Source organism: Solanum lycopersicum, chromosome 2, assembly GCF_036512215.1.
Source record: "Solanum lycopersicum chromosome 2, SLM_r2.1".
NCBI classification, from domain to species: domain Eukaryota; kingdom Viridiplantae; phylum Streptophyta; class Magnoliopsida; order Solanales; family Solanaceae; genus Solanum; species Solanum lycopersicum.
In genome coordinates, this window is record NC_090801.1 from 59,697,074 (window position 1) to 59,722,972 (window position 25,899).

General features: G+C 27.9%; 1 protein-coding gene across 1 annotated transcript; it reads right to left on the bottom strand.

Annotated features, from left to right (window-relative positions):
- Positions 1-16,441: 16,441 nt before the first annotated feature.
- LOC101259209 (DEAD-box ATP-dependent RNA helicase 18) lies at positions 16,442-22,600 on the bottom strand. The gene is made up of 11 exons (XM_004232771.5): positions 22,179-22,600; positions 20,977-21,213; positions 20,064-20,321; positions 19,886-19,965; positions 19,668-19,773; positions 19,434-19,547; positions 18,703-18,801; positions 18,500-18,589; positions 17,538-17,644; positions 17,316-17,459; positions 16,442-17,223 (listed from the first exon to the last, which is right to left on the bottom strand). The coding sequence occupies exons 1-11, from the start codon at positions 22,440-22,442 to the stop codon at positions 16,938-16,940; spliced, it is 1,785 nt and encodes a 594-aa protein (XP_004232819.1). The 5' UTR covers positions 22,443-22,600; the 3' UTR covers positions 16,442-16,937.
- Between the last annotated feature and the right edge of the window lie 3,299 nt (positions 22,601-25,899).

The following is a 25,899-nucleotide window of genomic DNA, read 5'->3' on the forward strand; positions in this document are numbered from 1 at the left end:
CCACTCGTAATTTATTCATTTTAAACATTGTTAGCTGATGTGGAACCAAATTTTGTGAGGGGTATTGATAGAGAATACATGTGTTGCTCGAGAACTCATTAGTCTAACTGATAGTGAAAATGTTTGAGAATAATTGTGTTTTACTTCAAGTCATTTGAACACATTAGAAAACAAATGAGACAAACACACAATTTGTCTTCATTATTTCAATCAAAATCATTATAATACAAACACAATTGAAAGCATTTACGATAGAAAAACCGATCAAAATAAGCCAAAGGTGTTTAAAAGGAATAAATTATGGGTGGTCCAATGATTCAATAGGAAAATAACATAGTTAAGGTACTTGAAGGGAAAATCCCAACAAATTTATGAATTTGTTTATGAGTTAAACCCCAACAAATTTACGAATTTATTTATGAGTTCGATCATATATATATATTTGATATATATATATATATATATATATAATATAAAAGTTGTTTGGCTAATAATAATTAAGAGGATTGGAGTTTGACAAGTTAATTTTCGAACTTCTTAATTATATAATGTTAATTATTTTATAATAGAAAGACAGCTCAAAGTTAAACGGATTATTCATAATTCTAGTGAGTTGTTTGGATGAAAACCTTAGCGTGATCATGTTGTTATATCATAAAACTATAAAATATACTATAATTCATATATAAGTATATATTTTTTAGCTAATCAATATTATAAAATACTTGCTTTTGCTCAAGGGACACATCAATTTTCTTGGTGGGATAAGGATAACAATGAATGATTTACAGATATCTTTATCCTAGCTAATTCGTTTTAACATACCCCCACAGTGAATATTAAATGTATATATTGAGAGTGTAAATCATGACTTATTGTTGATGTCAAAATGACACACTGCTCTTTAAAGTTGAAATAATATCATCAGTTTATAATATTATTTAAGAAAAAATACTCAAATACACGTCCCCTTCTATTTCTAAAAAGAAAAAGCCTCTAAAATCTTTATTTTTTTTTGATATATTTGAGCTACATATTTAATGTATACAAGCTACATATTATGTATTTGATTTAATTTACAACATATTCGAGCTAGTTTTTAATTTATCCGACTACATACTAGATATTTGAACTAGTTTTTAATGTATCGAAGTAACATATTATGTATCGGATTTATGTTATAATGTAACTGAGATACTCTCCAAGCTACGTATTCCAATTTGATTCTATCATTTCCAAGGTGAAATAAATCTTGTTACACTTAGCTAATTAATATTCCTTAGTCCTAAATAGGTTTAATAATTTACGAAACTTTACATAAAATTAATTTAGGTTAAAAGTTTTTCTGAACTTTATATTCATGTAATCACATATATATAACTAGTAAACTTCAAAATTTGACATTATTTCAACTTTGCTTATTACTTTGTTTATACACATATATAAATTTTGTTAATCACAAGCCTTTAAATATGTGCATAAAAAACATAACACAAAGATATATTTATCCTGACAGTAGCGTTATTTTTTTTGGTCTATATAGGGAAATATAAAATAATAATAAAAAAAACTTATTGCTGATTTCAAAATGACATATTCTTCGTGTTCATTAGATAGTATTTGAGAGTTGAGCAGAATTAAGAAGGGTGAGCTAACGAATAATTGTTAAAACTTTAATTGTTACAGTTATTTTGAGAGAGTTTAAACGACAGTTAAAATGGACGAATATATATATATAATATATAAAATGACTTATTGCTGATTTGAAAATGACACATTATTGATGTTCAAAGTTGAAATAATGCATGATCAGTTTATAATTATCGATCTAAGTTGATTCCAAAGTAAATCCAAAAATTAATCATATCCTTAATTAATTTTTTGATATACGACGAATGGAATAATATGATTAACACTTATCCAATAACCTTTCCGTCTTTTGAACATTTACTATTTTATTTTTGTCTTGGAGCATATATATATAAATATATAAATTTGCTTAATTTACTAATCTCATCAATATAATAGTCCAAAGTTAAAATAAGTTACTCTAAAGTCTAATTATACGAGGAGTTCGGAGTCTAAAGGGCGAAAAATGTTACAAAAATTTCAAAATACGGAAGTAAAATTGTTGCTGTAGTAGCGATTTGTTAAATTTACTTTTTTAAAAAAAAATTAAAATAAAACCGCTCCCAAAAGAGCTATTTATCAAAAAAAAATTAAATAATTTTTTTCATATGTCGCTGCCTCAGCAGCGACTTAAAGTGATTTTTTTAAAAAAATCAAATTTAACAAATTATTGTGATAACAGTGATTTTGTTTTTTCGGACAAAATCGCTACTTCATCAACGATTTTATCATTTTAATTTTAAAAAATTTCATATGCTATTTTAGAATTTTATCAACATTTTTCATCTGTTAAGCTCCGGATGGAGATGGTAACAGATATCAATGCCACATGATGCATTGCTTTGTTCAACACATCGTCATTCAACTTTATATTTCTTCTTAATCACACATAATTATGTTTGTTTTAACTTAGCACAAAGTCGATATTATAAATCATGCTGTAAAAAATTACTATATTTTTGTAGTTGGTTATATAAATACTTATTGATTATATTTATCGAATTTAACTCATCTCAGTGGAAATTTTTTTTATGTATAACAAAAAAGATATCACTTCCTTGGTCATGCAATAACTCAAATTTAATTTATTACTCTTATAAAGACAAATAAATAAATCCAATATAAATCATTCAAACAAGATGGGAAAAAAGGGAATTTGGTTAAGTTGGTCAATTTAAGACCAATATAACATTATTCTTTTTGTTGAATCATATGATAATACTAATCTATAGAGAAAGGAATATGACACGTCGATTAGCAAGCGATGATGTGCTCAAACGTTAAATTGATTCGCGGTTTAAATTATTATGAAATTATAATTCTGGAATGACTAATTTATTTTATGTTTATAGCAGGTTAAAATAACATCAAATTAAAAAAATTCAATATGTGTTATTTATTTGAATTTTCATTTATTGGTTAGAGTTTAATTCTTCGCCTTCTGATTCCCTCTCTTCCCCATATTTTTTTTAAAAAAAATTTGATGGGATAATGTATATAGAATATCTCTAAGACTATACATTTGATTCCCAAAGTTAATACAAATTAAAAGATCAAACAAAATATCAACTTCAAATCAACGTGATTCGAAATCATGACCAAAACGGACCGGACCCTTAGTTTCAAAAGTTGATCAATGGAGGATACAACTTACAAGTTGCTTTCTCCGTTCACTTTTATTTCTCCATTTTGAATTTTGTATGTCTTTTTAAAAGATAATGATTAATATAAACAATTTTATCATACTACCCATAATAGTTGTTGTATATATAGTCTTAGATCTTAAGAAATTATTTGAAAATAAATAATTAACGTTGAGGGTAAAACATAAAATATATATATTTTTATGTATGTTATAGATAAGGATAATTAGTTTAGGGTTGTACATGATCGATATCGGGTTGGTTCGGATAAATCAAATGTCAAATCAAACCATTCATGTAAAAATTTTAGATTTATAAATCAAATCAAACTAATAAAATTCGGTTTTTTAAACCTCGGGTTGGTTCGGATTTTTCAAAATATCAAACCAACCCATTGTGTCAAATTTTTAAATTTATAAATCAAATCAAACTAATAAACTTCAAATTTTTGGATTATTTTGGTAAAGTTTGCATACAAACATATAATTAACTTGTGCTTCAAATATTTCTTTAGTCCAACCAAAACATAACTATCTAAGTTGTTTCTTAAAAAAAAATAACACAAAATATTAGATGAGTATTGATGACACAAAAATATTCAATAAAAAATAATAATGAAATTATCATATAAAATAAATATTGTAAAGTCATAATGAAAATTATCATAATTTAAAAGTACTAAATCATGCTAAAATAATTTCAATAAGTATTAATTACATTACTAAATTTTTAAGAAAAATTAAAATTAAATTATGTATTTTAATTGTCTAAACCAATGTAAAACTAAAGAACAAATATTCAACATATTATCATTCTTAGTGTTGATTTTCTTTTTACATTTAGTATTAATTTGATTTTGATTTAAGTTTTATTATAATTATCAAAATCTATAAACTATAATCTTTATTGGACCATTTTAAATTCTAAGTTTTAAACTTGAAATAATATATTAAAATATAAAAACTATCAATTAGTATAAGAAATATTATAAAATGATATCAAAGTAAATATTTTTATGTATAAAATAAAATTTTAAAATTACATATATAATATCGGGTTAGTTTGGTCTTGGATTGATTTTTTTATAGTTAAAATCAAACCAACCCAAATATAATTTGATTTCTTTTTTAGTTAAAACCAAACCAACCTAAATAGTTTAAATTCGACTTTTTTGCGATTCGATTCGATTTAACTGGGCCAGCCCAAGTTTGAGAAATCATCTAGTCCAGTAATTTGACAACTAAAAATGGGCTTTTCCTGCCCAAATATGAGACATTAATTAGCCTTGTCAATAAAATTAAGAAATTGCAGAAAACGGTCATTGTAAAATGTGGTCTTAAAGTTTTAGCTCACTTCGACAAAATCTTTTAAGAAAATGATTTTAAAATGAATTGAGTTAATAAATGATCGCACAAAAATAATTCGAGTTAAAATAGGATAAACTATGGATCATAACTCAATCTGGTTAACTCTTTGCTAAGTTTTCATTAGTTCTTTTATTTGTTTTCTTATATTTTATCAAACAAAACGAAAAAACTAAAAACCTTTTTTAATAGTATGACAAAGTTTCTCATAAGTAAATTAGGGCCGCATTTCATTCAAAGTTTAGTTGTATTTAATTGAACGTATTAAAATGGATTAACTTAATAAATGAAAGTATCATTAACTCGCTCAAACTTTGGCGAACTAGGTGATTCATGATTTTATGGGCTAATTTTGTTACTCTTAGTTCTAGTTGTAGTGTTTGCATGTATTAATTTTGCTTATAAGTTAAAGTGTTCGAAACATTTTTTAAAAAAAAGACATATTACACAAATGCACACCGTTTGCTACAATATAATATAGGGCAACTTTCACATATAGCAAACAAAAAAATCATATTTGTATAATATAGCAAATTTTGCATAATTGCGCTCCATAGCAAACATTAAAACTGTATAATTCGCTATACATATAAAAGTGTATAATTCGCTGGCCTAAATTGTATAATTTGCTGGCCTAAATTGTATAATTCGCTGGCCTATTTCGCTGCAGTTGTATAATTAGCTTTGCATACAGTTGAATCGAATTAAAATATATGTATATTGCATAATTATAAGTGTATAGCAAGAAGATATATGTTTTTCTCGCTTTATACAAAAACAGAAACACAATATATACACTTCTGTTGTATAAAGCTAGAAAAAATTGTATTTCACTGCAATTGTATAATTCACAATTGTATAATTCTTTGGCCTTTTTCTCTGCAATATTTGAAGTAAAATGCTTGTAAATTATATAATTAAGTGTATAACACGAAGATATACATTTTTGCATGTGTATATACAATTTTCTCTCGCTTTATACAAAACAGAAACAGAAATTATACACTTCTGAGTATAAAGCGAGAGAGGCGAGAATGGGAGAGTGGCGAGCGAGACTTCTGGGAGAGAGACGCCTGGCAAATTTTTGTCAATGTTTGCTATGGAGCACAATTAAATCAAACCCTAGCTATTCAATTTAATTTAGGTTATTAGTTTGCTATTTTATACAATTTTCCCTATATTATATACGAGCCAATATTTAATGTATCTGAATTACATATTATATATTCGAGTTAGTATTTAATGTATTCAAACTTCAATTATTATATCCAATTTTTTTAATTTTGAAAAAATTAATATAATTAAAAACTTATTAGCGATAAACTGTAATTTCATATTAAAACTATGAAATTTATATAATTTACTCTTTTAAAAAAATAATTATGCACCCTGAAAATAGTGTAATGTGTTAATTATTGGAAAGGATCGTTTCTGTTATGTTTGTAGAATTAAAATTCCCACAATATGATAAATATAGCAATTAAGACAAAAAAGTTTCAAACGATAGAATAATTCAACTATTTTAATCATATTATTGTGCCTAATATCCATTTAGAATATAGCAATTTATCTGTTAATATGATACTATATGCTTCGACATAATAATTATAAGCTGATCTGAAATCAAGAATCAGAAACAAATAAATTAAACGAGTTAGAATTAACAATCCTTTAATTTGTGTGCCACAAATGATAATTTTGTCCACTAAATTATAGCTCACAATCTAATTATATTCCACTAAACTATGGATCCAAAAATCTATTTAATTAAATAAGGGAAAGTTTTATTCATAGAAGCTTCATCAAATAGTAGTACAAAACTACATTTTCCTTTTTTTTTTTATATTAAAAAAATAATTACAAGAAAGTCTTAATTCATTGTACTTCCTAAAATGATGCAGGGTGGAATCTTGTCTGCTATTTTTAGTAACTTATTTTAGTCAAAATTTGGTCTATTTATTAGGTTAATTAAATAACCCAATGTAGACATCTAAAAAAAATGGAAAAATTACATAAATCAAGACATTTTAAAAAATAATTACTTATTAGCGATATTTTTTTTATTTATTATCATTTATAGCAATATTGTGATAAATCTGTAATATGTATTAAAAGTAAATTATGTATGCAATGTATTTGAATTATAATTACTTTTGAAATATATTATGTTTGTTTGGTAAAATCACATTGTATTATAAGTGTATTAAAATGTGTGATAAATGTATTATTCATCATTAAAACTTGTATTATATGTGAATAATAAATTGTTCTTTATAATATGTATTAAACTTATATTATAAATGAATTAAAAGTGGTCATATAAAAGAAATACTATTGCTATAAATGATAAATATTTTTTTATTATAATATATTGATATAAATTTCAAAAAAAAAAATAAGTTTCTAGATATATATATCAAATTTAGTTTGTCTGCTATATTATAATTTTGATAGCGAAAGAAAAATATTTAATTATACTACTAACTGTACGTTTCTTCATTTGAAACAGGACATGTTAATTGGAATATTTTTGACTAAGAAATGGACCTTTCTTTAGTCATATTTGTCTCCTTGAAAAATTATATTTTAATATATAGAAAAAGGACACTTCTTTTGATTATGAATATGAATATTTGACAGTGGACAAGCCATTTTAAATGAAAATAAAAATGTGAAACAGTCAAGATCTAGTCAAGCTAATGTTCCAATTTTTTTGTTGTTTAATGATTAACTTATATAGTACATATGAATAAGCAATCTTGTTAATTGATTTTCTTTCTCTTATAACGTAACTTATTTGGAATTCGGGTGTAATGATAAAAACGTTCTAAAGGGATCGATTTCTTCTGAAAAGTCATTACTTTTCTCAAAAGACACAATATTCTGGAAAAAAACGAGTGTGAATAGGATTCTCTGAAGAGACGCGTTCCTTGCTACAAATGGCTATAAATAAGAATTTTTTTTTTCATTTTTTAAATACTGAAATTTTTTTCCTCGGCATATATTTTTCTTACAAAACAAAATTGTCGATTGATTCTGTGTATGCTTTTGCGTTCGCTGAAATTAGTGAAGTTTGAGATACCGCTACTTCACTAATAGGTAATTCGTTTTATCTTGGGAGGAATTAATCTGCAACCTCGGGTACAGTAAGTGGGTTTACACAGTGATTTATGTGGATTCAAATTTCTTACATTCTATCTATTTCATCTTTTTTCTGTTTCTGTATTTTTGACTAACATGAATATAGGTTATAACATATTTCCCACATGATTTGTTAGCTATATAAATTGTTCACCACAAATTACTCACCCAAAGGAAAGAGATTTGTAACATAAATTGTAACGTTTGCGAATTATTTTGAAATTTTGAAAGAAAAAGAAATATGATCATTAATGATTTAACTACGTGCTGTAAATGATAAAAAAAAAATGGACGTAATATATAAAGAGAAAAATTACATTTCTGATACGATTAAATATTTTATACCAGAGACACATTTTATACACACAATTTATAATTTATTGAGGATGTTTTTTTAGAGGAGCTCGGCTTTTGCTATTTCAAAATTGAAAAAGAGTAAGACTTATCATTCGAGCAACGCTATTAATCAAAGATGTGGAAATGTCAACATCTTTCCATTTTTTAGTTTTTTGCGCTTATATTTTTTACTAGAAATACGCAAAAAATAAAGTAAAAGTTTGAAATTGAAATAGTTTAATATTGAAATTGAAAAAGTTAATAGTGTAAGTGTGGATGTATCTTTTTTCAAAATTTCAAGGGGAACATATATACGTGTGAAAACCCTACCAAGTCAATATGTAGTCAAACTCTAATGCTCCAAATTCAATAATTTAATAATTTCTAGAAGTAGTTAATTATGTGCAATCGTATCTACTCAAAACTTATTTTAAAAATCATCTAGACAGAAATGTTTTTGGGCATGTCCTTCTGTATTTATTAAGTTAATTATATAAAATATTCTGTTAAAAAAGTGAATGCATTTATAGGTAAAAAATATACGTAGAAATATAATTTTAGATTAAAAAGTGGATAAAAGATACTTTCTTCATCCTTTATTGTTTCTCATGATTTCTATATTTAGAGTCAAATCATAAGTATTTTGATTAACATTTTAAGATGTATGTTTTCATCATATTAATATGTAGAAAAATTGCAATTTACAGTACTTTTCATATAGTTTTTGAATATTTGATTTTTTTTGTTTGAAATATCGAATTAATGTAATCTAATTTTACTTTAAAAATTAGTCAAATTGACTTTTTAAAAGCGCAACATGACAATTAGAAATGGACGGATAGAGTATTTTTAGACTTTTTTTGGTTGAGGGGTATTTTTTAGCTCTTATCCCGTTAATTTTTCTTTTGAAAGAAAGTCAAAATATTATAATAATACTTTGATTTTTTCGAAAAGGAAAATATAATATATTTTTTTCATATTTAAGTTATTTTATCTTTAGAGGAAAAGTTTGAAACTCTATAAATTGAAGACCTTGATCTCTTATAATATCTCATATATATATATACATAAGAGCAACCACAATATAAACATTTAGAGAGTTTTAGTTTTCATACGTAGGCTAAATCGTCAAACCATATAATAATATTATGTTTTAAAAATAAATTTTTGCCATCTACTTTATCATCATCTTGATTTGTAATTATAAATTTTCGCATGACGTTCTAATTACTTTCGAAACTAACCAGATCAATGTGATATATTAAGTAGTTTATCCACTTATTAAGAGCTTGAGAACACTCATGCGCAAAAAGTATTTGCGATTGAAACAAATCATAATTTAACTATAAAATAAAATTTACAATTAAAATTAAAAAAAATATCAAATATATTTATAATTCATATCAAATCAATAAATCCTAAACATCGTGTGCTAATATAAAAAATGATGCAAGTCATTATCGGCAAGTCATGTCAATATATTAATAGGGATGATAATTAAAAATAAAGCTAGTCTGAATACAATGCAACGAGTCCATTATTTTGATCGTGAAAAATAATAAAATGATATAAAGCCATCGGGTCCCAATTATATTTTTTAATGATACACTTTTAATTATTATAATTGCTATGCTAAATGGACCCAATTATATTAATTCCCACGTGTTGTGGATGTAACATGACTACTAAAATATATTAATTTCACACAACTTTATTGGGGGTTTTATATTTTGCTTTTGATTTTGCTTCCACCAGACATATCTTATACGCTTAACTGGCATTGTACCCACTACTTAATCAACTTTTAATTAAAAATAATATTATTTTGAACACATAATTTATTCTGATTCTCTTTCTTTTCTTTTTTCTTAACAAATTGGAGAAAAAGACAAAGGATGGAAAAGTAATAAAGGCTCGCTAAAAAATGAGATGCGATGGATAGTGTTGTTTGCGTCTGTATTTTAAATATATTCTTTTTAATAAGAAATATTTTTTTCAAATAAAACTCTACACAATATAAATATAAATTAATCAATTCTATTATGAACATCGAATACTATAATATACTAATAAAGAAATTGAATGGAACAAATAGTGTGTCACACTTACTCGGAGTAATTATTTATATAATTTCAAGTAACGTGTCCGAGAAATTGAAGCCTATAATGTCATCATCTGTTTAAGCATATTCTTGACATGTAAGAATTCCACTTTTTTAGAAGAGAAACTTTTTTATGATAAAGAAATAGGATAATGTGAATAGAAAATGAAAATATTAAATAAATACGATATATACATTTTTAAGATACCATAATATCTATAGCAAAAAATTACATAAATCTCCTTATGAAAATAGAGGCGAACCCACAATTATACGTGAAATTGCACGTGTACCTGTTAATAGTGAAGCTATAAATAATACAAAAATGCTTTTGTACCACCTATATAATCTAAAATTATCACATGCGAAACTAAAGCTCAAATCTAGCTAAAAAGTCCAACAAATAATCCCTAATTACTTCTCGAGCTTATGAGATTTATGTACTTTATATCTAGAAAAAGGATTAGTATAGTCAATGAAATGTTAATTACTCCTCGAGCTTATAAGATTTATGTAATTTATACCTAGAAAAAGGATTAGTATAGTCAATGAAATGTCAATAGTATTTCCTTCGTCTCATTTTATGTGACAATATTTGACTCGACACAAATTTAAGAAATAATGAAAACTATGTAATGTTTATCAAATTATCCTACAAAATGTAACTCATTTTTCTCTGTACTTATAAATGTATTAAAATATTAAATGGAATCAATAAAAATAATTGAGAAATTATACATTTAAATACTTATCATATAATATAATGTGACTTTGCTTTTGGAACTGACAAAAAAGAAAATGATGACAATGGAACGGAGGAAGTACTTTACTACAACTCCAATAAATAATAAATGTAAAACTATAATAATGGCTTAATACGTAAATTTCATAAAAAATCAGGGTTATTATCAAATTAGTGAGCTATATATACATAGGCACGGTACCATTTCTTCTCACTCGATAAGCAAATCAAAGAAAACAAATCAGTTAACAGTATCCAAACCGCCGGAGTCCAAAATTGAAGCAATTAAATCACATCGGAGATTTTCAAAAATGGCCGGAGTAAGAAAAGAGATGATAAATGGAGTAAATATGTCAAGAAGAGAGGAATATGGAAGACCGATTCCAAAAAGAGGGCAAGTGAAGATTACTATAGTTTTGGGTTTAGCTCACTCTCTGTCTTCTATTTTCTCCAATCGCCGGTAGCTATGGGGTTAGTGAAGACAGAGAACATCCAGTTTTGGTAAATTTAGTGAGTGTTGGAGGGTATTAATGTCCTTTCACAGGCTAGGATTTTGAACTTGGTGTGTTTTGTATTTTGTAAATAGCTGGTGATTTTGGTAAATACTTCATCGGTAGCTTTTTTAGATGTTCAATAATATTTTTTCTATTTTATGAAATTAATGGCTAATATATCGTTATTAATTATATTTATTTTTTAATTATATTTTTAGGCGTTACATCTATTATACTCAAAAATATATTATATTAAAATTATTATTTCTATTTATAATTTCTTAAGAAACGTCTAAAATTAATAGTGGATAAATATTACTTGACAAAAAAATATACTATTTTACGAAGATTCACTAATTAAAAATAATAATAAAAAAAATTATTTTTAATAAAATCCATTAATATATTCACACTAACCATGATCTTTTTTATAAATATGAATTGATAGGTCTTTTATGGTTTTTTTTTTTTACAAAATATAAATCTATACATCAAGTTTCACATTTTAAAAAAAATTGAAATCAAGATTTAAAATTTAAAATCATATATTTTCAGATTGCATACTCAAAAATAATTTGAAGTCATAATTGGGATCTCAAATTGCATAGTAAAAAATAATTGGAAATCATGACTTTATATGGCATATTTAAACACGCACTTAAATTCTACACCCCTTAACTATTTATTGTGATACATATACTACTTACTATTGTATAATCTTTAGTTAATGATACGATAAAATAAAATAAAAGATTGTCTTTCCCATATATACTAAAATAGATAAATACAAGCAAATGATTATTCTCATAGTATATATATAAATTACAAAGGTGAGCAGATGAATAAATATATAGTTTTTAATTCATTTTTAAAAAGTCAATTTCACTAATTTTTAGAGTTAATGAGATTACATAAATTAGTATTTTAAATAAAAAGTTTATATCTTTAAAAATTATACAAAAAGCACTATAAATTTTAATTTTTTTATAATATATTAATATAACGATAAAATACATCATAAAATATTACTCATAATTCTTATAAAAAATTAAAAACACGAAAATTGAAAGTGGACAATAAAGGAGTAGTAAAATATTTCACCTAATGTGAAGGTGTGTGTCGTGTCAAATTTGATAATTTGACATCATAAATTAATCCAAAATCAATGAACCATAAAACAAGAAATAAAAGAACTAATTAACAATCTTTGCAGCCTCTTATGATAATTTGATCCACTAAATTTGGACAAAGAATAATAAAGTACTTAGATTACAATCTAATTCCACTAAGCTATAGATTCTAAAACAAATAAATAAAAAGGAAAAAAGTCCTTTTCATAGAAGCTTCATCCAATAATAAAACTATTTTTTCCTTTTGAAATAAAATGATTTCAAACTTAAGTCTTAATTCATTGTATCTCTTAAACAACCAAAATGAACATGATTGAATCTTGTCTGCCTTTCTTATAACTTATTTTAGTCAAGATTGATTTTTTTTTTTTATGATAAAAAAAAAATCAAAGTTGTAATGAGACTGCAATAAAATTAGAAATTCTTAGATGTCAAACCTTTTCGGAGAAAAAAATTGAAATATATTTGAATTTTGATTGAAATTATTGTAATAATATCGAATAATGAAAAAGATATTTATCTTATGTATTATTTAATAGTATATTTTAAAAGTATATGTGTGTATGTGGACATCATAAATATCATATCATCATAAATAGTAACGTATTCATGTGAGCACATATATTCATTTAAAATACACTATTAAAAAGCATAGAGATAAAAGATTCTTTATAAAATTTGATATCATAATAATAATTTCGACCAAATAAAATTATTTTTCAAATCATTTTCCTTTTTGATTTTGACACGAAAAGGAAAAAAAGAAAAAGCTTGATCATTTTTAATTTTTTTTTTCTTTGAAACAAAACATGTTTTGGAATTTTCTATGAAATGAAATATTCTCTGGTCAACTTGTCTCCTAAAGAATTATATAGGAAAATAGAAGAAAAAAATAGTACTGACACTCAATAAATCTTTGTTATGGCTTGTCAAATTTTAATATCGCAATTTAACATTTCTTATAAGACTTTTTGTTAAAATATAGATGATTTAAAGTTCATCTCGACTTGCATATAATTATAAGTGTCCATAATTTTAATTTTTTTAAATATTATTTTGAATTTTAGAGACTTTAGATTTTAAATGGTCAAATAAATATTCTAGTCCATAGATATCAGTAATTTAAAAAAAAAATTCAATCAAAATCAAATTAATGCTAACAAAAAAAATACAAATAATAATTTAACACTAAGACCGATAATAATATGAAATATTTGTTTTTTTAGTTTTACAATAATTTAGATAATTTAAAATATATAACATAATTTTAGTTTTTTTAATGTCTAATCATGTAAATAATATTTATAAGTCTTATTTTAGCATGATTTGATACTCTTTAATTATGACCGTTCTCATTATTAATAGTCATATTTTAGCATGATTTAATATTTTTAAATTATAATTCATTTTCATTATGACTTATTAATTTGTAATATTTATTTTATGCAATTTCATTATTATTATTTGTTGATTATTTTAGTTTAATCACTATCTCAATTTTTTTGTTGTTATTTCTTAAAAAACATCTCAGATAGTTATATTTTTATAAGACTAAAAACATATTTAAAACACAAATTAATTATATACGTCTATGAATACTTTACCGTATAAACCCAAGAAAACTCAAATTTTTTTTTGTGAATTCTATTAATGTTGGATAATAAATTTAACAATTCTACGTAAATAATTATTTTTTTGATATTTTAAAAAAACCAAACTAATTCCGCTATGAATTCCCCCTCAATAAGAAAAAGAATTATAGATATTCAAAATTGATATATAAATGCTATTTATAGTTCATTTTACTTAACTTTAATTATCTAACATGTATTTTATTCTATTAAATAACATAATAATTAAATTTAATTAATTTAATATAAATACTTGATATTGATAAAATATTTTCTCACATAAAAACAAACATTTAAAAACTACAAATAACTTAGGTGTGAATGCATCTTTTCGAGTCCCCATAAAAATATATATATATGTGTGTGGAACCCTATCAAGTCAATATCTAGTCAAACCAAATTCATGCAAGTTGTATCACTAATCGCTCAAAATTACAACAACTATAAATTCAAATTTATTCACTAACAACCCTAAAGTCGAAATTCATCGTCAACGAAAATAAAAAGTTTTATCCTTTTAAATTAAAGCTCATTACACCAAGTTTAATTAGTTCCTATAAGTTATCTTTCTTATGTGATTTGTAAGCTATTTATAAGAGTTAAAATTTTATCTATACACATTCAACGAATAGCAATTGTGAATTTCTATTGTAATAAAAAAATTAAAAAGACTATAAATTCAAATCAATTAATAAATGAAACTTAAATGACCAAGATAGTTGGAAAAATAGATTTATAAATTAATTGTCATGTCATCTTCGATTCAATTATTTAATGATCAAAGGATAATAGAGAACCTAAAGGAACATTTTATTATTAAAAATTGATACTTCATTATTCGGCAAAGCATATTAATTAATGGGGCTAATTAAATGAAAAAACAAGTCTTAATGCAATGCACGAGTCCATAGTTTTCAATTAGATATGATAAAAAGCCACCAAATCCCAGCTTTTCCTTTTCTTTTTTCTTTTAATGATTTAGATTTTTAATTAGCTACTATCTCTATACGTTAATGAAATTATATTGACTTGATATATTTCTTATATTAAAATATATTTAATTATCATGATATGAAATTTTTTTATATAAATTTAAATTTTATTTCATTTATTTGCGTCAATTAAATAAATGGATTTGGTGTCAATTATGTATATTAATTAATTACCACGTGTTTCTTCATACAACTTGACAATTAAAAAATTAATTTTAGATATCTTATCTTTTGGTTCGACCAGACATATCTTATACGCTTAACTGGCACTGTGCCCACCACTTATCAATTTGTGATTAATAAATATTTAATTAGTTCGAATCATTATCGTTTTTCAAGACATAATTTAACTTAAATCTGTTATATTTTGTTTTTTTTTTACTTAAATTAAATTAGAGTAAACGACAAAGAAAAAAAAAAGAACAAATAATATGTCACACTTGAAAAATATAAAAAAAAAAGCAATGGCACAGTTTGTAATTGTCACCAAAACAAGGGGCTATTACCCCAACTGCTGGACTATATATATCACGGATCATTTCACTATACTCGCACAACAAACAAAGCAAAAGCAGAGTAGTACATACCAACCACCGAAGCAACAACCAAACTCACCAGAGTAGCCGCCGGCGAACAGATCCATCACCGGAGTTCATTTACAGTAATTAAAGCTCACTGTAGAAATTTAAAGATGGCCGGAGTAAGAAAAGAGATGATGATGATGAATGGAGGAAACATGTTACGAAGTGTGGAATATGGAAGACCGATTCCGAAAAGAGGGCAAGTGAAGGTTACCATAGTTTTGGGATTAGCTCACTCTTTATCTTCTATTTTCTCCAATCGCCGGTAGAGATGGAGTACTGAAGAGAGAACCCAGTTTTGGTAAATTTAGAGAGTGTTGGAGGGTATTATTGTCCTTCCATAGGCTAGGATCTTGAGCTTGGTGTGTCTTGTATTTTGTACATAGCTGGTGATTTTGGCGCCCATTGTGTAGTATTTTGGAACTTAATTTCCAATCAATACCACTTCTCTTTTACGAAAAAGGATCAAAATGCTCTTAAACTCGGTGAAATTTTAAAAAATATTCACTGTTAGTAGTTTGATTTGTCATGAGATGTGCGTCAAATTTTAAAAAATATCCACCGTTAATAGTTTGATTTGTCATGAGACGTGCGTCAAGTTTTTTGTATGTACACAAGCTTTAAAAGTATGAATGTAATGCAAGATTAATCAAATGATTCAAATCTGAGGAAAAATGAACCTTTTAATGAAAAATCACACCAATAATACTTTCTCCGTGAATATTCTGATCTGACATGAAGTTAAAAAAAAAATAAAGAAAAGTAGAAAAAAAGTTCATTTATTTCGAAGTAATACTACTTAGCAGGGAAACAATTTTTTTTTTTGATTAATCTCGTATGTTACTCTTAAATTCATTCAAAAATTATATCCTACGAACAATACAAAAAAATAAAACATTTATCATTCAGCTAAGTAATTGATAAAATTAAGTGTATCATGATATATGAATTACAAAAGTAGTACAAAATTTGGCTGCCCATCCATGGATCTGCAATCCAATGTAAGGTGGTGGATGCTTGATGAAATTCAGTTTCTGGGTGACCAGACCAGACATATACTTATCTTTCTTTGCTTGGTAACTAGTGTAACATCTGCAATCACCACCACATATGAATGCATTAGACCAGCAGAATTTGTGCCTAGATGTTTAAATCATATGTCAGAAAGCAAGTCTTCTGTGCCAGTCAATTTTGCAAACTCATTCTCATCGATAGCTCCCTTTTTTAGCTTTTTCAATAACCGGTACTCCCGTGTGATCTCATCTTCATCTTCAACCAACTGTGTAGCACGTCTTTGTTTGGCAGTTCTCTTTCTCAAGGCACTTGCTGTAGAGTTTGCTTCTTTTTTAAGTCTCTGTGTCTTCTGTTCTTGTTGTTGTGCCATTGCAGCTTTTTTCACTTGTAAATTTTTCTTTCTTTGCTTCTCTCTCGACTTGTCCCTGAATGGAAAAAAGTAATAGCTAAGTATCAAAGGCCAACACCCCACAACAGATCTAACATTTACTGACCAATCTTATGAGAATAAACTTACTTAAACTTGATGTTGTCCAGGTTGATATCTTCAACAGCAGTGAATCCCTTTGTAGAAAGAGAATGATGTTTCACATCAGGCACAGAAGGAAGCTGCAGAAGACCATATCCCATGCCCAGCTTCCCGATCTCAAGCTCCTTCCACCTGTAAATAGAAGACTAAGCTGAAGATGTGGAAATGCAACTACTGTAATTTTTGTATTGCACCATGGCCTTAACTTACCTTAAGATGTAAGAGCAGTGGTGCTCTTTATATGCACGGATGTATGATACAAAGGCTCTGAGTCCTTTCTCCATTACATCACGATCTTTCTTTGCTGCTGATCGTATCTAGAAAAAAGGAACATCAGTAACAGACAGAATTCATTAGTCAACTGCAGCCTCTTCAACCTCTCTGAACACCAAGGACAAGATTTTTTCTTTGGGAGGGGGGGAGGGGGGGAGGGGGGGGGGGGGGACTACACAATTCTGGATCTCATTATATTATATCTAGTTACAATTTTTTAATTGATGAGGATCATGGCCTTGGAGGAACATATGAAGATCAAAGTCAACACGGAAAGTGACTTGTTTTGTGTCACTAGTTACAAGAAAAGCATGCTCAGACAACCTTCAGAAAAGAGGTTCTCAACTCTGTAACAGGTGCCATCTTTGTGGAAAGAATTCAGAAACCATCAACCAATTTATTTTTGTACTGTCCCATTGTTTCACAACTTTGGCATTATTTATGAATATGCTGGGATTGCAATGGACAACGCCTGAAGATACAATTGATTTGACAAGAAGCTAGTATAGAAGGGACTTGTCAAAAGAACAACACAAATGGCAGAGAACTATCCCAGCTACTATATAGGTGGACTGTTTGGAAAGAGAGAAATGCAAGATGCTTTGAAGATACAGCTAGTTCTATACAGAATATAAAAGCAAAGAACTGTATACTTTTGTTCCTTTTTGGTGTGTAAAGAGGGTTCAATTAATGATGCAGAATCTCTGTTACACACACTTCAATCCATGCTGATATGATGTGAAGTTGGATCTTTTTGTAAATAGTCAAGCGCAATTCGTGTTGCATTTATAATACATGCCCTTTTCTCAATTAAAAAGAAGGAACTAAAACTAGAGGAATAAAAGCATTCGCACTACAAAGCAAGGGGAAAGAGAAACATGGCATAATGTAATTCTTACTTCATCTATAATATCAGGAGCATCAGAGGCACATTCTCCCTCTTCTAAGAAAACGTCTTTTATACGCAAGAACTCCACATATGCTTCCTCCTAAAAAGACCAAGACATATCATAGTTAATAAGTAAGTTTGGAGTAACCCTGATAGAGACTATATCCAAACAACCTTCAAAAAGTTTGATACATTAGAAGTGCAAGACCTGACCTTTGGTAATAGGAAAACAACAGCACTACCTTGTCGGCCCAGCCTAGCTGTTCGGCCTACTCTGTGTATGAACATTTTATCATCCTGAGGAAGGTCATACTGCACAATAAACAGAATTAAAGAATAATACATTCATATAAGTTCCAGCTGCTTATTATCATACTCATAATTACATGCACAACTGACTATAGAACTATTCTTTAGGAGAGCAGTGGTTCATATTCCTTCCACAAACTTCCATCTGATACCTGTTCATGAAGGATTTAATGCCTTTGGTGTGGCTAGCTGGGTGTACACAAAAGACTTAAGCATTTATTTGTTTTAAAAAAAAGTGAAAATATTTCCCGAGTTATTTTTAGATTTTGCAAAAACTGAAAAGCTTTTCTTTGGTGTTTGATCGAATCAAATTTTCAGAAAATTGAAGAAGTTTGTTGAAATGATTTTTCAACACTTCTCAAAAACAAATGCCAACTAGATCATTACTATATAAAATGCAGTCTGTGTGAACTATTCTTTAAATACTGTAGTGTTATATAAACCAGGTAACTTTTCCTTATAATGATATCATGTTATTATTCTTTAGGGGAAGGCAACAGTAAACAATATGTAATACTAACTTGACTACCATCGGAAATTATTAATTCTGCTGCACACATTCTCAGTTCTTTAAGTTCAAGATGGTGAAGGAGTGATAAACATAGCCAAAATTATTATGTCCAATAAGAAAGTACCTGTATTATATAATCAACACCTGCAATATCAAGTCCACGAGCTGCTACATCTGTGCATAAAAGAACACCACTGGAAAGAGATGTAAATGATGCTAGTGCTTTCTCCCTTGCACTCTACAAAATATAAGAGAGTTAATTTCCTGAGCTGCTATAGAACCTTCTTTAAATAATAGGCCTTAATTAACAATTTCATAAAATAATAGACCTTTATTATTAAGACGTCAATAAATGTACCTGCTTCATCCTTCCATGAAGAGAGATCAATGAAAAACTTTTCAGACAAGAGAGACGTGGAAGAACAGTTCCCCAATAATCAACACAAGCACAAGTCATGAAATAACTGCAGGAGTAAAAAATACCAAGTACTAAACACCAACGTGATCTCCTACCATCTATGCAGGTATGTAAAAATATATGATATACAATTCAAGATTCCAGGAAAGTAAGCTCACACTATAATTTTTTTTGACTTGTTCTTTGTTATGAGGTGTACAAGCTGCGATGATTTCTTGTCCGCTTCACATTCCAAATACTGCCAAATTGAAGGGACATTAGAATATGGTAACCTATTCCTTGATATAAATAAATTCTTTAGAAACAAACAAACACTGTGAAACAGTGGGAGCATACCTCAATATGAAGGCCAGAAGGTGTTTTTGACGAGGTCGAATTCCCAGATGCAGATCCGCTCAACTGTTTTGCTTCTGCCCGAACTTCAACCCTGACAGGATTTCGCAATCCTGCCTTTGATAGTTCTTCAACTGCTTCAGTTTGAGTAGCAGAGAAGAGACCCGTTCTACGAAGCTTAGGTAAACGAGAAATGATTGAATTTAGCTGCTTCTCGAATCCCATGCCTAATAGCCTATCAGCCTCGTCTAATATCAGGATCTGCAAATGAGATGGTTTTTTCTGAGTGGCTAATTGAGATGTAGTATTTCATATATCACTACCAAATCCTGAACACACATGGACAAAAGAAGGTTGAGGAAAGGGGGTGAACTCGAAGCCCATTGTTCTATTTATTGACAGCCAATTGACTGCTGTAAGAACATGTAGGAAATCAGAGACTAATTTTTCTTTTTAAATGTAGGAAATCAGAGACCACTTAAGTCAGAATGTGATTATAGGCAATCATGAAAGTCAGCCTTGAGTATGAACGTATGATCTAGGAGGTAAAACTTAACTCCTTCTGGGGTAAGGCTGAATTTAGCATTACTTAAGTGCACAAATGGAAAGCTTTATATGCAGCTAAATGGTTTAAACACAGGGCATATGGCAACTTCATTTTTCCTTTTTAAAGTATCATATGCAAAACATAGATTATCATCTATCAAGTAAAAGATTTGACACTCTAAATCCCAAGCAAACTTAATCTTTAAGAGTAAACAAATGGTTAGCAGCTAAAGACATACTGCAGCACCGAGCAAAAGAATTTGATACTCCTAAATTACCAAGTTAGCTTTCTTTAATAGTAAACAAATAATTAACAGCTTAAAAATCACTATAGCACTTGAGCACCACTGAAGGAGGCATAAAGTAGCACCTCAAGATCCCGAAAGTCCAGTATATCCAGGCGCTCCATTATGTCATATAGCCTCCCAGGTGTCCCAATCAACAAATTTGCTCCTTCCTCCTCTATCTTTTTGATATCTGCCTTTACTTCTAATCCTCCAACAAGAAGCATAGGCCTAACATTTGCTAATGTGGAAATGAATGGCTGAGCAACATGAAATATTTGTGACGACAACTCCCTGGTTGGTGATATAATTATACCCATTACCTGCAAAGGCATCAAAGAGACAGCTAAACACAAAAAGAGGACAAAGTAGAATTAAAGGAAAAAAACAGAAAGGGAAGTATATCACAAGGATCTTTATTGGTTGTCAAATGGGTCTATTTGGATAGAACATAATGCCTTAAGCATGGAAGATCAAATTTTACAGAGTATAACATGTGCGGCACAGATGAGTCAGTGCCTTTTGTTTGTAATGTACGGCCACGGCTTTATTTATCTATTGTAACTATTTCTAGGGTTGACAGCAACACTGGCAAACAATAACGAGACAACAATTGAAGCACCAGAGAGCAACCTCCGGTCTTTATAATCTTACAGTACCTCCCAACTGGCAACTACTGCTGAATCAAGTTCAAACTGGTACACCGAAGATCCCTTAAGTTGGAAATATTCCAAACCAGAAACACCATAAATGATCCAACTTGACAATATTAACCAGCAAAATCAATGTCTTCAAAAATACCAATAACCAAGTGACTCATTTTTTACAAAGTCAATCAGCAGAGTCCACTTCCAAAACAAGTGAAGTGGATGACAGTGCCATTGTTTCCCACAAGCATATGTATTTGTATAAGTACCATTCTATAGTCAAATTTGAATGTCCTCTAGAACTACTATGAAACTTGACTTGGTACAAATGAGCGCAACTGCATCTGTTTCTAGCTTATATCAAAATCCTTCATGACAGGCCGGTTAATACTTAAAATACTAGTACTCAAGCATCTTAATCATATTTAGCTCACATACCTCAAATTGGGAATACTATATTCATTATAAGCTATATCAATTTTAGCTCCGGGGTTCTCTGTATGTAATCAATATGTTACAGCAAAGCCCCAAATTTTCCTACCTAACAAATCTAAACACTGGTGCCGGCGCAAATGCTTTCATACTTTACATAAGTAAAAGCCTAAACAGGTCTCGTAAAGCAGAAGGAGGAACCTTATTACCTTGTGAGGTTTGGGATTAGAAGAGGATCGACGGATGATCTCAACCACAGGTAAAACGAAGGCTAGGGTTTTACCAGAGCCAGTGGCGGCGTCAACGGTGACATCCTTGTAGCTGCAGAGTAAGGGTATGGTGGCGGCCTGAACAGGAGTACAGAACTCGAAGCCGGAGTTGGTTAGGGCTTCCAAAACTGGCTCAGCAAGCCGTGGTTCGAGGTCGGAGAAACGAGTATTCGTTAAAGCTTTGTTCTGATTCGCCGACGCCATGCCCGCCGCACTCGCTAGTTTTTCTTCAACCCAACTGTGCTAGTAATTACAACCGACCGAGTCGAATAAGAACCGATTTACAAAGTTTTTCCGGTCCGGTTTGGCTGCTACCCGGTTTACTCTTGTATATTAAAAATAATTTCTACTTTCCCATCAACAAAAAGTTTTCGTTTTCATTTAATTTAATATTATTAAATACTTTTACTATAATTTCATAGATAATTCTAAAATTCATAAAATGAGATGACGCTGTTCAAATATCCTAATTTAAACACATTAAATTCAAACAATTATGAAAATGTAATATAAATTTGACAATTAATTAAAAACCCATTATGGAGATTCTCTAAAAAAGAAGAACAACAACACCGTTCTTCCAATTCTATGCTTATCATTAAATAATTTAAGATGCTGGTAATCAAATTTAAATTTCTGAAGTATACTAAATAAACTTCATTCTATTACTTCTCTATTTATTTTTTAATTTGAAAAAATAACACCCTGAAATTAGATAATGAAATATTTGAAAGGTAGTGAAATCAAGTATATATTTTTGTAATTCTTTTTATTTATACAATTTTTTCCAGCAATCATTTATAAAGTGATATCAACTTCTCTAAAGAAGACAAAATTACCAACAAAATTCATAAATGTTGTAGTTAGTGAAGATTTTCTTACCATACATATTTTGTACAAAAATTACGTCGTATATAATTAATATATATATATATATATATATATTAACACATCTTGATACATGTAAAATGATTAGTGTAGTGGTTAAGAGAAAGTTGTATGTTTAAGCCTTGTTGGGCTCATAATTATTACTCTTTCCGTTTCACAAAGAATTGTCTAGTTTGACTTGACACGAAATTTAATAAAATAAAATAGAGTATAGTTATATCAAATGTACAAAATTACTCTTTAATTTTGCGACCTTAAACATGGCACATGAAAAAAATATATTAAAATATCACGTGAAAAATTGAAATTAAAATATTACCATAAAAAAAAATTCATTCTTATTAAAATAGACCAAAAAAAGCCAGTCTTTTTAAAGCGCGAAGAGTACTTTTCGTTGACACCCTCCGTGAAAATTTATAGAGGTATCTCAATTGTTACTACCTAGCTTCCCTACCAAATAATCTATACTATAGTAAAAGTATAAAGATTATTAAAAATATAGATTGGATTTTTTATTTTTTATTTAAAAGTTTTATAATAAACAAAATTATTATTTTTGTCCTCTTTGTATATGTTTTATTATAAATTAATATGTTTAAAACACATACACTTGACTAGTATTTATTTATTACATAAAAGTTGTGTTTCCATTTGAAAACACAACTTTGAGACCCTACTAAGTCAATATCTAGTCAAACTAATGATTCAAATTTATTCAGGTTTACATTTCAACAATATTTGCTTGAATTGAAAAGAAAATACCTTTGAATTGAACCCCACATACAAAATAGACTATACATTAAAAGTGGTAGTTAATTCAACATTATTTACATGAAAAAAATTGCACCATGCGTATATGTTATATATTCACTTTACATAAATATATTAAAATTTGAGGATATTTTAACGAAATTTTGAGAATATTCTAAATTTGAATCAATTATATGAACTTGAGTTGGGGTATATAATTAGTGGCAGTATTATACTTTCTCCGTTCAATAATAAAATGTTCGACAATATTTGTTCATTTTATCAAATTAATAGATAATTTTATTCTTAGTTCCTATTTTATTATTACATTTTTTAAGATATCGTATTTATTATATTCAAAGGGTGATATAGTTTTACTCTTCTATTTATAGTTTTTAAAAAAATATTTAAGTTAATAATGAACAAGTATTATTGAACAGAAAAAATAATTTCTTAAGAAGTGTGCAAAGTCATAAATAAATATTATTCTATTGATTCAATGTATTTAATAATCCTAAATCTCACTTTTTTTTAATAAAAAAAAACTAAATAAATTGGTTGTCATAATTGACCAATGCATGTGACACAAAGGAACATTATATTATAGTGTGCAATAAAAACGATTCTATAATGCTTTTTTCCTTTTGAAAATAAAGATTAGACGATGACAGAAAGAAATTGGGCCCCAAATTAATTCCTTTATACCAATAATCAATAATGAGTGCTTTTACTAAATAGATTTTAAACCAATAATATTAATACCCACGTGATTTTTATGTAACATAGATTATAATGCTTTTAGGAGCGTCTTTACTTTTGCTTCCACTTAACATAATCTTTATCCTTAATTAATTGTCAATGTGCTCTCCATTATACACCTTCCAATTAAAAAAATTTCTGGTTTAAAGACATATATACCCCTCTACGTGAATAAAAGAAAAAAAAATAATTTGGAAGAAAGAAAAGTAAACTGATTACCAATCTAATAATATATTTATTTTTAATTTATCTAAGAAACATATTTCATCTGTCCCTATTTAGTTATTTACTTTAGAAAATGTACACATATTAAGATAACAATAACTAACATAGTAAAATTATAATTATACTCTTATTAAATATGATTTCAAAAAGGATGAATTAAAACATAGAAATTTTCAAGAAATTTAAATGAGGGTATAATAATTTTTTTTTGTCATTTCTTAATTTATCAAAATAAACAAGTAAATAGAGACAAAATATGAACAAGTAAATAGAATACTATAATTAAAAATAATTACGTTTAATGAAATAATTTATCACCCGGAGAACAGCAAGGGCAATATCGTCAACACAATCATAACTACAATAATGGAGATAAAAGATAAGGAATGGCACATATAGTAAATTTACTTAATGCGAGAGGTAATATTAACAACTCAGTTCTATATATAGGTGTACCATTCACGTTCTTCACAAATCAAAACAATCAATCAACCGACGGCAACTCAAATCACCGGAGCAATCACCGGCGACGAAATAGTCAATACAATTCACTACCAGTAAAAAGACATCGGAGAATTTCATTTTCAAAGATGGCCGGAGCAAGAAAAGAGACAATGATGATGAATGGAGGAAGCATATCAAGAAGGGAGGAATATGGGCGACCAATTCCAAAAAGAGGGCAAGTGAAGATGACCATAGTTTTGGGCTTAGCTCACTCTTTAACTTCTATTTTCTCCACCGGTGACCGATCTGAGTCTGGCCGGAGAACAACGCATCTCCCTTGAGTTCGCCGATGGAGACGGAGTGTATCAGTTTTGGTAAATTTAGATAGTTTTGAAGGGTATTATAGTCCTTGTAGGAAGCTCAAATCTTTCTTGTGTACAACTTTTTCTTAATTTTACAAGTTCCGTCTGTACATACTAATTTTAGTTGTTAGGTCCATTGTCGTGTATATACTTTGGGAGTCAATTTTCATTTATTCGAGAACTAGGCGTTGATCATGTCATATTATATCACTATATAATATTATGAAATGAAA

Coding starts and splice junctions, on each gene's coding strand:
- LOC101259209 (XM_004232771.5), bottom strand. CDS start 22,442: ATGGCGTCGGCGAATCAGAACAAAGCTTTAACGAATACTCGTTTCTCC. Junction 21,214..22,178: donor CTAATCCCAAACCTCACAAG/GTAATAAGGTTC, acceptor ATGCCTTTGCAG/GTAATGGGTATAATTATATC. Junction 20,322..20,976: donor TGGACTTTCGGGATCTTGAG/GTGCTACTTTAT, acceptor TCTCATTTGCAG/ATCCTGATATTAGACGAGGC.